At 35.9% G+C, this 13593-nt stretch overlaps 1 protein-coding gene across 1 annotated transcript in view; it reads left to right on the forward strand.

The window, feature by feature from the left end:
• MYCBP2 (MYC binding protein 2, E3 ubiquitin protein ligase) overlaps positions 1-13593 on the forward strand; it is a gene marked incomplete at both ends in the record, with an annotated part of 162897 nt that overhangs the window by 85514 nt on the left and 63790 nt on the right. The window contains 7 exon segments of the mRNA XM_008943913.1: positions 816-865; positions 2105-2277; positions 2618-2762; positions 4654-4866; positions 6916-6971; positions 7399-7514; positions 9717-9814. Of these exon segments, the coding sequence (XP_008942161.1) occupies positions 816-865; positions 2105-2277; positions 2618-2762; positions 4654-4866; positions 6916-6971; positions 7399-7514; positions 9717-9814 (851 nt within the window).

The following is a 13593-nucleotide window of genomic DNA, read 5'->3' on the forward strand; positions in this document are numbered from 1 at the left end:
TAGGCTTTGACAAAGATCTAACATAAACAGCAATATGGAATTGATAGATATTTTACATTATTAGTTACTTGTTTCAAATTTTGTAGAAGTTTTTTCTGAGAGCAGAGTTTTTATGTATCTTTATTTCTTTGTATTTTAAAAATGCCTCAGGATTTCATTCTTCTCATTTGTCTTTCTTGTGACTAGTAGAATTGCCTGACATGTTTTTGAGAGAGAGTAAAATATGGTAACCTTATCTGTTTTACTGTACTGTTAAGAGACTGTGTTTGGCAATTTTGGTCACCCTGGAATCAGACTTTCAAGTTGTATTTGTGAAAAATAAATATTGTATAATAGAATGTATTTGAGTTTCATGTTTTAGGATGAATAATGATTTACAAAATTGTGTAGAGTTTATTGAGTTTTCAAATACTGTTACTCGGGTAAGTTCTTAAAAGGGAGCAGCTGGTGCATACTTGTAGGTACTGCTTCCCAGAAACCATCCTGACCTCCCAGAATCTTTTTCTGGAAGTATCTAGTCCAAAGATTTGCCATACATACTGTCTTGGAGATAAGAGAAGTAGCAGATTTTTGTTTTGTGTAACATATGTTGTTTATTTGCTTGTGCACTGAGCTACACAATACTGCATGTTTACTATGTTGTTGGAAAATATTAATCTTGCAACTGCTGCTTAAACAGTATTTAGCATCATCATGCAAACAAATTTTTGTAATGTAAAAGACTTTGCTAAAGATAATTTAATTTCAAGTTCTGTAACGTGTAGATAAATGTCAATGTTATTGTTAAGAAAAATTTGGTTATATTTTTACAGCAGGTAATGAATTTGAAGAAGATCTTGAGATACTTGAAGAGGCTGCCTTACAGGTATACTGCAACTTTTTATCCATTCCAACATACATAAGTATATAATTGCATTTAAACTTTTTGACTTCTACAGAAGAAAATCACTTTGTAGGGAAGGGAATAGAAGGGAATCCAGCTTGTTATAAAGCAGTTTAAGAAAGTCTTACAGAAGATTGGTATTTACATTAAATCTTTTTATAGTGAAACTGCTTAAAAAAAAATGCATAAAATGTAACATAGAAAGTTAGATGACAAAGTATATTTCAAAATATCTGTTTGGCTTAAGTGGCACTATTTAGCAAATTTTAAATGTTACCATGATTAATCCTCTATATGTCTCTGTTAACTGCAGAAATAAAACCACTTTTTTGGTTGAGCAGTAACATTTATCAAGTCCCAGATAATATGATTGCAGTTGTTCTGGTTTGATGATGGTATTTTGTTGTGATCACAGCTCCCTGTTTAGAGTCCCTAGCTGATGATTGACAGTGGAGAAGTTTTTCACATTCTCTCTCTTAACTAATTGTCTTCAGGGCAACTCTTTTGGAATTCAGTTGTCACTACTGGCTGGAAAAAGCTAGCAGTGCTACAGTATGACACCAGTGCATAGACCTTATATGACAGAACAGTAAACAGAAACTGTCTAGAAGGAATCAGGTCTTCCTGTTCCTGGATCCACTTCATTCTAATTCAAAATGTGAGCTAGGAGTGTGCATACAAGTAATGGATTCTTTTTTGTTTTCAGTCCTGTCCAGTATTTTATGCATCTTTCTACCCTTCTTCCCTTCTTCCAAAGAAGGAATTTCTTTTCCTTTGTCTCAACCCAAAATTATCTCTCTTTAAGAGTTCCCTTTCTGTAAGTTATATCTCTAGCCTTTTATTTTCTTTTGGAACATGCTCATTGGTCACATTTTCAGAACAACTTTCTTCATTCTTCTCCTGGTTACAGTTCAGTAGTTTAGGATACTCATAATATGGAAGTTCACATTACCTTATTCTTTCCACCAGAAATTTTCCCTTAACTCAAGCTCATTTAATCTCTTTTGACCGAATTTATTTTTTATAGACTGAGCTGACTTCTTTTTTTAAAACTTTAGTCAGAGTAAAATTTATCCACTCTTCTCCTTGAATGGTTTTCAGTGCCCAAAATGTCTGTACCAATCATGTCATATTATGAGAAAGTGTCTATATGTAAGATACTGAAAAGCTGTTTTATGTCTTCATTCTTTCACCCCAACTGAACTTCTGAAAAAAAAAAAGGTGTGCAAATCTCACTCTGGCATTCTTGGGAAGGGCTTGGCACTGTCGCACTCACCGACCATTCTGGAAGCTCTCGAAGGAAATCTTCCACTGCAGGTGCAAAGCAATGAGCAGTCATTTCTGGAGGATTTCATTGCTTGTGTACCAGGATCGAGTGGTGGACGACTTGCAAGGTAAAGAATTGTGTGCTGCCTGAATAAAACTAATATGTCATAGCTGTAATGTTTAAGTTTTGCAGCAAAGTAGAAAACTTTTAGTTACCTGCTAAATTTTAAAACCTATTCATTGTTGTTTCTCTATACAACTAGCTATAGAACTTTAATAGTCACAACAAATGCTACTTAAATAGAACTGTTTGGCCATATTGTTTCTATTAATATATAAGGTAAAAGCATCTATTTATTCAGACTTCCTGCATCCTTTCTTAGCTGAGAGTCATGTTTGTACGGAGTAAGAATTTACATTTTAGGGATCTATAAGGGATTTAATGTTAGGTGTTTTTCTTTGCTATAGATGGCTTCAGCCAGATTCATATGCTGATCCTCAAAAAACATCATTGATATTGAATAAGGATGACATTCGGTGTGGTTGGCCAACTGTTATTACAGTACAAACAAAAGACCAGTATGGGGATGTTGTTCATGTTCCTAATATGAAGGTAATTATTGTAACCTTGGCTGTTCTTACACTTTATTGTACCACCTTTTAGTGTTTGTTGTAGATATTCCACAGAATACTCTTGTACAGGGCAGAAAGAGGCATTCATAAATTCAGTGTAGTCAGACTTTCTCACCTCTAAATCCACAAAATTAGCAAATTCTGTATATTATGCCAACACAATTTCATGCAATTTCTGTCTTGTCTATAATGAGCTACATATACATAGTTGTGGACGTAATCAATTGTAGGTGACGTTTGATGGTGATGATGTGTAAGGTGACATGAATCCATTTTTTAACTTGTAAGCCAGGAAAGAGTATTATAAACTGTAGACTAAATAAATGCAATGGAAAAAAGAACCACAAACACATTGATGGATCATATTATAGGCTCTTTATTTTAGACTAGAACTGCACTTACCCCTTTTCTGTTTCTATTAACTGGAAAATCCTATAGTCTTGGAAATTAATAAAATAACTGGCAAGACTGAGATTCTTTGCTTTTGCTTCAGCCTCTTCATTTTGTCACTGATGTGTTGTAGGTGTTACACTGGAAAGGAGATGTTCATGATAGCCTCAGGGAGAATTAGAAAATCTTTGCACACTTTGGAGTAAAACTGTAATATGTGTAAAAGTTGTCTGCTTGATTTGAAGTAGTGAAGCATACAAACAAAACAAATTGAATACAAAATTATTTTCATGTAGTTCTAATAAATTAGATTGCATCGAAGTTTTAAACCCCACTGTAACCACGGGGAAGTTGGTTTTGTTCAAGCCCAAAAGTAGATCAAGTACCATTTACAAACGCATGATTCCTGTGATAATCAGGGCTCTCAGATCTCTTCTTTATATAGGTTGTAATAACTGAGAGTTATTTTACGGTAAGCTGTGACTCATTAATTAATTATTCTACAGCAGTAGTACACTCAGTTTAGCTACAAACATAGTTTAAATGAAATTTAAACATGTGCTTACTGACTTCAGTTTATGACAGAGGAAGCAGAAAACTTAAGTAATGATTTTTATTCTATCAGTTAGGAAAAGGATATGTCAAAATATGATCATGGAAATTATTTCAGAATTCCTTATTTAATTATTGTTTTTCTTCACAAATGTATTAAAGTAACAGAGATCTTAAGTGAGTTTAAGGACTTTGTTGGGATCATTCAGTATGCAGTGCGCTGCTGTGCATTAGCTTCCAGTCAATTAAGTCAAATTTTGATGAAACAGTGCACGAGATCTGCGGTATTTAAACATACTTCATTGCAGTTTTTGGATAAGTAATGCATAAACTTATTTTCCAGACTCTCTGTTCTCCTTCAGAAACCTATATACAGTTCACCGTTACCTGCACTAATGGCGTCTGTGGTATCTCTGGGGGGAAAAAAAAGTCAGTTAAGATATGCGTTAAAGAGCACAGTATAAAGTCTGGTGCTGATGTAGTGGAGTGGCAGAGCTAGCCAAGATCCAGTCTGGCCACTGTTGAGGCAGATCTAGCAGGCCCTAATGAATCACCCCGAAACCTGTGCACTCATTTGGAAGGCTCTCTTCCTGCTTCGTAGCATTTTCTGTTGTGGGAAAACCTAGCTGGGTTTCAACAGGCTGTGTGCTGCTTCCCAGGGAGCGCTCTGGGACTGGGAGAACCGACCCTGGCCCTTGCTCATCCTATGCCAGGTCAGATGGATGCTTCTCTCCTGTACATTTACATTTTTCAGAGGTGCTGTGTGTTCTGTGAGCTTTGCAAGTTGTTATATGTCGACACAGATTTTTGACTCAGCTGGATTTATAGTGGATGCTCTAAGCTCTTTGTCACTGTACCTTATCAAATATAGAAGAATGTGTCTATGTTTTGTCCCAAAATCATCATCTGTATTCCACATCTTATTGCAGGTAGAAGTCAAAGCTATTCCCGTTTCTCAGAAAAAAACATCTTTGCAACAAGAGCAAGTTAAAAAGGTGCAACGGATACCAGGGAGTCCTGCAACAGCTGCTTCCCCTGGCAGTGATATGACCTTTGGAGGACTTCCTTCACCAAAGCTTGATTCTTCCTATGAGCCCATGATAGTAAAAGAAGCTCGATATATTGCTATTACAATGATGAAGGTAAATTACTGTCATCTTAGCAATATAACTATAATATTCAACATTCAAAGTGTGTGAAGGTATGCAAAGGAGAAGAGAAAAAGTATATTTCAGTTTGGTCACAATCTAAAAATATATTAATTATTTATCACTCTGATTATATCCAAGTTCACCAGAAAATGCATACATCAAAAGGGCCAATTGCCTGATCTCTAAAGCAGTTTTAAGCTGGATTAGCATTTAAAAGGAAATGTCTTTGATTTTGATTACACTAATTTGATTACAAACTAATCAGAGTCACTCAGGAGAGATGAAAACAGCTATTGAAATGGAGGGGAAGTCAAACCAATGTATCTGTGTAGAGTTAGTGTTGCAGTGAGTCTATATTAAAAGTTAGAACTGGTGAACACAGGAAAAAAGTCAGAGCTCAGCATAATAAAAAAGTCACACAAATGATTTCTGTATCAATACATAAATATTAAACAGCATCTGTTGCAATTAGTCATTGTCAAATGGATCAGCTCAGAGACTTTGCCAGGAACAGTTTTTAAAGAGGTGAAAATGGAGCAGTTAGTATTGATTTGAATACGTTTCAGCACTTGCAATAAATTTACATATATGTAACATATTGACCCAGCTAAGAGTTGTGATGTGATGCATGCAACTAGCAGCTGGGCAACTTAAGACATGATTAATCAGGAGTCAGAGGAGGCTAATACTTACTAGCAGTATGGATTTGTGGAAGGTTAAAGTCAGGAAACTAGCATCTTTTAGACGGTGAAATGGGTGTGATTGGCTTGTTTGGGTTTTTTTTGTTGTTTGGGTGTTTTTTATTATTTTTATTTGGAGTACTGCAAAGATTACTTCTTGGCTTGATGCTGTTTGGTGGTTTTACCAGTGACTTGAGTGATGGAAAAACCCAACATTAGGTATTCAAAGTTGGAACCCAGATGGGATTTCTGGTAACTATTGTGTCCACGGGTACCTACTGCTGCTTTTCCAGTAATAGGTGTCAATCTGCTCATGCATCTGTTATGGTGGCACGTTTTGCAATGCATTAGATATTCTGGAGTAAATGATCTTGGAGCAAGTGCAGGGTGCCCAGAAACTCATTTCTAGATTTGATGGACACTTTGAGTGAGGATTGCTTGACATTTGCTAGCTAACATGTAATCATTTTTTAATTGAAATACAATAGGCTAATTCTGGCTACTGTAAAATGAAAACACAGGTATTCATTTAAGTGTCTTAGGAGGCAGTAACAGTACAAATCTTTTTGTTTTATACTAGCCTGGAGGTTGTATCAGTACTTGATAGAAACACCCAAATATGGTTAGGAACTCTAGCTTCTCACTTCATGATAATAGATTATGACATGTTTAGGGGACTGATACCCAAAACTATATTCTTGTATAGAGACCCAAAATACCTGATCTGCATGTATATTTAAATATTCTTGTCCCATCTCTTCCCCCCTATGTTCTTTTTGACTTAACGTGGAAATCTGGTAACTCTGCAACCTTTGCAGCCCATTGTGCAGTTCTCCTGTTGTTTACTTTTTATTGGGCTTTTCAGTGCAGAAGTGGTGAAAGTGAAACAAGTCTTTTTTTGTAGTGGGAATCAATGGTAATATTACCTCAGTATAGAGGGAATTTCTTCTTCACTTCGAGTAGAAAGATGATCCAAAATTCCATTGATAAATCCACTCAGCTGGTTTGCAGTTTTTTGTCCTGCAACATATTTGCTTTATCTTCACATGGTCCTCAATGCACTGCCCACATACAAAGGGTTTTTATTCAGCTGAGATTAGAAGAGATTGAAAGACTTGACTGAACAAAGGGGTTAGTTAGCAATAGCTATTTTTATAACCTAAATAATGGCTTGTTCCTGTGTGTATATTTATGTCTGTGTTTCAGAATTGGTTTTTGGTTCCCTAAGCAATGCTTCTGGTCAGTGTAAAGTTAGGTTAGTGTGTTCTTTGAGAAAACACTGCTTCTTTTATTCATGACTGTAATGTAATTGATGACTACTGATTTTTTTGTTCATTTGTTGAAATTAATATGTTTATAGGCATATGAAAATTACTCCTTTGAGGAACTACGCTTTGCTTCACCAACACCAAAGAGGTAAACATTAAAAAATTACTTTTTAATAAGAACTTTAATTGACATGCCCTGTCACTTCTGCTTACATCCACACTCACAAGCCTTGACTGCAAGTAATCTTGTCTAAGAGTAGAAGCACTACATAAATAGTGTGGGGTTTTTTCCTTAAATTTAGATATTTTGTTTAAAATCCTTCATTCTTAATTGTTCTAATGTTGATTCATTATTTGTATTATCTACTCTCTGAATGTGTTCTTTTGACATTTTCTATAAATAAAAGTGGCATAGAGGGTTATAACTTCATAATAAATAATATGGGGTTAGTATAGTGGATAGGGAAAAATGTTAATTAGATGGTTCAACAGAAAGAAAAATTTGTTTCCAAACTATTACAGATTATTTCCAAGAAGACAATAATTAATGATTTTTTTTTTTTTTTGATGCCTAGACCCAGTGAAAACATGTTGATCAGAGTCAATAATGATGGTACCTACTGTGCAAACTGGACTCCTGGAGCTGTTGGTCTTTATACCATTCATGTTACTATAGATGGCATCGAAATAGGTACTTAATTTTCACTATACTTAAGTATAAAAATGCATTCTTTTTGTATACTGATAAATGTATGTCTTTGTGCTTATAAGATTTATTATTGGAATTCACACCAAAGCTTAGCATCCAAGTTTTGGGTCAGAAGTCTTCTATCTAATTCCCTTTTCCTTCTTCAAGAAAAAAAAAAAAGACCACAGCTATTCTCTCACGTAAATAGGGACATATGTGGCAAATCGTGTATTTATAATGTGGTTAGGCTACCAGATTAATAGAGTATTTTACCCTGTACTCTTAATGTTGCCAGAAAAGTGACTTGTTTCAGCCAAGAGTGCCAGAGATGTAGAGGTGGAGGAGGGAAGGAAGAAACCAAAACAGCACAACACTGAAGAACCTAAAGAAAGGGGAAATTGTTCTGACCATGCAGGGGAAAGTAATATAATAATACAATATCTTCTGTGGAAAATTGAGGAAAACAAAATATCTTGTAGTTTTAGCTACACAATACTTACAAAAGTTGATTATTAATGGTTATCTTTGTTTCTCAAACAGGAACTTTCTTCCTTCACAGGAGCCTCCATTGCACTAAATTGTGGTTTTTTTCCAGTCTACCGTTTCTCTAGACAAACTACATTGTAGTTTAAATCAGCTGCTGTTACTTTTTTACACAGATTCTACCATCCTCAATCACTGTGAAGGGTTAACTTTCAGAAATACTAGAATATGGTTATTAACCTTGTTTCTTAAATGGGTGTGAATAAAATTATCTATGCTATTTCTGTTCAATGTAACTTGTGTTCTGCTTCAGTCATAATATCTTACTGTCCCTAATTCTGCCAACTTTTATCTTCTGAAGTACTGGTAGTACTTAGCTTCTTCTCTGTTTCAAACCTTTTATGTTCTTGCTACTTCTAGGTTCCTTCTGTTACTACAGTGCTTGTTTAAAAGCATGTTACTGCAACCAACAGTTTTGTTGCTAGGTGTGGCTGCTGCTTTTTCGAGTTGTTGCTCTTCAAAGGATCACTCTGTAGAATGAATCAAAAATCTGAAAAGGTCTCCTGAAGCCTTTAATTTGTAGTTTGGCTTTAAGAGTGATTGCAGAGGCAATTTCTTTTAAGATAATTTCTCAATGTTATATCAATCTGTTATAATGATGGAATAGTTTTGGTTAGAAGAGACCTTTAAGATTATCAAGTCCAGCTGATAACCCAACACTCCAAAGTTCACCACTAAACCATGTCCCTAACCATGTCTACATATCTTTTAAACACCTCCAGGCATAGTGACTCCACTTCCCTGGGCAGCCTGTTCCAATGCTTTTACAACACTTTTGGTGAAGGTGTTTTTCCTAACATCCAGCGTAAACCTCCCCTGGCACAACCTGAGGCCACTTGTTCTTGTCCTATCACTTGTTAAATGGGAGAACAGACCAACCCCCACCTCACTACAGCCTCTTTTCAAGGGAGCTGTAGACATTGAGGAGGTCTCCCCTCAGCCTCCTTTTCTCCAGGCCAAATAACCGCATTCCCTCAGCTGCTTCTTGTAAGTCTTGTGCTCTAGACCCTTCACCAGCTTCATTGCCCTTCTCTGGACACATCTCAGCACCTCAGTGTCCTCCTTGTAGTGAGGGGTGCAAACCCATTACTTAACTGGGACGTGTTCCTTTGTGTGTATTCTTCTTCACAATCTGAGAATGTTACTGTATTGAGGCATTTCCCAGTACCTCCTGGTTTTATAACAGTGTTAGTAATTAATGATACTGTCTGTTTCCATTATAGGCCTTTTCTGGTTGTGTAACTCGGCTTTTTGAGGCTCTTTTCTGTTTCTCACATTTTGCAGTTGGCATCTGTAGGAATATAGCATGTATAAACTCTTGCCTCTTCAGGAGTTTTCATTTGCACCCCTCAAATATAAAACCCTTCTGTGTTCATCATTCCTTGAAACATACCCCTACAGTTGCTATTCGGGTACAAAATTACCTAATAGTGCTGTGTACACAAGGAGTGACAGATATCTAATAAAAACATGAAATCACATATCTATAAATTTCCAAATGAAGATATAAGAAATGCTTTGCACTATGAAATAACTGCAAGTGGTTTTTATGGCAGACAGATAAGCAATTGCTTATTTAGCCTACTCTGAGTTGTAGCCCAGATAAAGTGTAGTTACTGTTTGGCTTTTTTTTTTTTAAACTTAATCTTTGTTTGCTTACAGATGCTGGACTAGAAGTGAAAGTAAAAGATCCTCCAAAGGGAATGATACCTCCTGGAACTCAACTTATTAAACCTAAAGCAGAGCCTCAGCCAAACAAGGTTTGGAAAACTAAATAAAACAAACAAACAAACAAAACAGATAGTTATATTTGGGTGGGATTTTATTGTTGTTTAATACGTAATTTATCATGTTATAGTGGGGCAAGACTTAAGATATTTACAAGTCATATTTATGTGTTGAAGGGAATTAAATTCATATGGAGAAAATGAAAGCTATTAATTCAATACATTCCAATTTCTTTCTGTCTATCCATTAATAAAGCTGTTAGAAGCTTTACAGAAGCTGCCTTAGTCTTGGCTTGTCACACAAACGTGCAATTATTATGAAAGCCACAGATGACATTCTGTGCTATTATTAGTTCTTTCTCCTTGATATTGTACTATGAAATTAATTATACAAAGGGCTTTACAAAGATTTTTTTTTTATATTGTGATAAGGATATTTCTTCAGTCAATATAAAATTCAAGATCAGTTTCTTTAGTAATATCTTCCTTTCTTGGAATATTGTGATTTTATTTTTAAAAGTTATCCTTTCTGTAGCTTTTGACCTCCTCATTTCACCTTATCATCCCACCCTGAAGGACCAAAGTAGACACCGATAATGGAGGAAAGCTGAAAAGTGTGGCAATGCTATAAGGAAGATGCCCAGATGAGGAAACCATTTTCCATCTCCTCTTAGATGCAAAGGAAGGGATATAAAATGGGATACTGGATCTTTTTATTCATGGAATAAACCAATACTAAAATACATAGAATTCTGAAATACCACCAGGTTATCATTCCTGGTCTTTTTACAACTGCAAAGATGGCTAAGAAATACCTTGTTACAAAAAGGGTCTGATGTTTGCCAACCTCTTACCCATACGGAATGTCCTGATTTAGTTGTTTTCCAAACTTTTGAATAGAATAGTAACTTTGTAGAGCTCTGCAGTCTGTAAAGATATCCAGTATCTGCTCCCTGCTTCTGCCACTAATAAGATTTCTTTACCTGCATCCACACCTCAAAATAAAAGTAATAAATTTACCTTTAGTTTCCTCACTTTTTTTTTTTTTAAATCCCTCATTGCATTTTTTTTTTAAATACTTGTAGGCTTTCTCCTTTCTCTTGGAGGGAAGACTTCCTGGTTTTTTCATTTTCTTAGTTAAAACTCCCAAATCCTACTAAGTGAGATTCATGTTAGACTCTCCCTGACAGTTAAAAATATTTGACAAAAATTAGTCCTCTAGTGTTCTGAGATGTTACCTAGGGTTTAATTGTCTCCTGTGGTGTTCTGTTTTCATGTCTTTTTTTGAAGTAGTAGTCTGTCTGAAAGAGGAACCAACCTTCTGTCCTATAGTGTCTAGAGCCTCCTTCAAATGTACTGTAGACTTCTCATGGTAAACTGTTTTATCAGTCTTCTTTCTTCTGTATCTTAAGTCACATAACAAACCAGGTCAGAATAATTCTTTGTGTATGAGCAGCAGTCTTATAAATAGTACAGAAAGGTAATTAGTGCACTGTGCTCTGTAGCTAAGAATGCAGATTAGACATATCAGTCAGCAGCAGTCCAGTATACCTAGTCATATTTTACTGAGGAAAAGGGCTTAATTGAGCTCTAGAAGCTTTTTCCTCTTTATCAACCTGAAATTTCAGGTGGTTATAACCAAAGGTCACTAGCACTGAGTGCACTCTTAGTGGTGATCTCTTCACAGCTGAAACACTAAAATATTTTCGTTTAGGCAGTGGAACATTTTGTAGTGAAACTTACTTGAATCGCAAGTTGCGAATGGATGCTCCATTGTTATTTTTTAATTGATTTCTTCTTTCTCTGTTATTTAAAGTCAGATGAAAATCTAGTTTTCATGTCCATCCAGTTTGGGAAAGGAGATTATCATAGTCATCTGTATTCAGCCTGGAGTGTATGACCCATAAGAACTGCCACCTCCTCACAGGCTGTGATAGATTAACTAATTTGGAGGAAATTCCATTCCACATGCTACTGAGGGAAACATTATCTTTCAAGATACGTAATGTAATTCAGGGTAGTGGGAACCAGCTAAAAGAAAGCAGTCCTGATTTAGCTGGATTGGAAGGGGCACGACTGGTACCCCAATGTTTGTTTACTGACATCTTTGGACCTCTTTCTACTGTCCTCACATGACTGAAGAAGTAGGTAGCATCACTTGAGGGGAAAAAAAACAAACTGAAAGCTCTGGGCAGGGATTGGGTTTTTGCATCCTTTCATAGAAGGTTACCCCCCTTGTTAAGGTTACTTTATCCTACAGAACACCCCTTTCTGTGGCACCCCTCTGTGAGGTGTATCTCTTTTCAGATTCAATGAGTAAGGCAACATAGGAACAATGCTCTTGAAAACTGCTGTGCTGTGTATGAGAGAAGTTCATCTTGATTGTAGACCCTTTCTACATTAGTCACTTCTTTTAGTCAGAATCCAGTTTGTGTATGCTCTGTGGAGGAACTGGCTACGGGGTTGTCACAAGACAGTAACTGCTGGGCTGTAGAGAAGTATTCCAAGCAAAAAGGGGTTATGTCAGAAAAAAAGGCTGAGAAAGGTATTTCATGATGGTCAGAAATGAGCATAAGAGAACTTTTCATCTGGTTTTTGTTGTGTTGTCTGTCAGTGGATCTGATGCCTAAGCAGTTTGTAGTTACAGCCTGCAGTTTTCTATTAACTAGTTAGCTGCTGCGAAGGGGAGAAATGTACTTTCTAGGTATGTGTGTATCCAGATCTTCAGTGCAAGTTCTTCTGCTAGATTCAAGGCTTTAATCCAAGTTCTAGCCAACTCATCATGTGATTTTCTGAAGTAACAGTTTTGGTGTAACAATGCAGAGACCCCTAATCTGCAAGGCTTTTGTGTATAGGCTTGTCTGTGTTGAGACTGTTGTCTGCAGTGATTCAGCCTTACGTTTTTACAAGGACCTTGGAAGTCTTAGTTTTGCCTGTTGAGAGAAGTCTAAGACCCTTGGAGTAGCAGAATTATTAGTAAGCTAAACCTTGCACATTTTGGAGAAGTTAGATTTGAAATTCTTTCATACTTCTGTGGTTTTTGGTTTTATTTGTTTTGGTTTTTATTTACCTTAAAATAAATACCTTTTCTTAAAATAATTCCTTTGGGAAAAAAATAATTCATTCACTTAGCTGTTTCCTTTCATTACCTTTTCCTGGATTTATTCTTTCCATATCATTCTGTGTTTGATGTTAAAGATTGAACCCATATTTGGTTGCTACTTAATTCAGTTTTAAGTGTGGAGTTTGAAAATAACCTCCCAAGAAAAAGATTTCATACCACACATATAGAATAAATGCACTTCTTAAAACCAGAGACCAAAAGTGTGGTTTATGTTTGTTCTCTGTGGGATGGATGCCTGACAGTGTTGGAATGGTGAAAAAAAAAATTATAGTGTGTAACAACTGGGATATTTGGGGGGCTACAGTAAATCAAATGAGGAGTGTCTGATCCAATCTTCCTATGAAAAGGGAGAACCTATTGGAAGAGCTTTTCAAAAAATAAAATTAATTAGAAAGTTCTGTCTTTTTCTGGTTTGTTTTTTTTGTTTTTTTTTGTTTTTTTTTTTTAAATGGCTATTTAAACCCTTTAGCTAGGGCAAATACCCACATTTTGGCCAAAAAGCTGACTAAACAGAATTTTACAGTAGCACAAATGAGAACCGGTAATCCCAGCTTGAGCAGTTACTGAAAATAGTGAATTTGGAAAGGCAAACTCCTTGAAACTTGCAAGAATGAATAAAATGGAGGGGAGGAGCAGTTAAAAGAATTGGAATCTTGTGCCAAATGTGTGGTATAACAGGGATCTTTCC

The sequence above is a fragment of the Merops nubicus genome, unplaced genomic scaffold (genome assembly GCF_000691845.1).
Source record: "Merops nubicus isolate BGI_N331 unplaced genomic scaffold, ASM69184v1 scaffold15297, whole genome shotgun sequence".
In the NCBI taxonomy this organism is placed as follows: domain Eukaryota; kingdom Metazoa; phylum Chordata; class Aves; order Coraciiformes; family Meropidae; genus Merops; species Merops nubicus.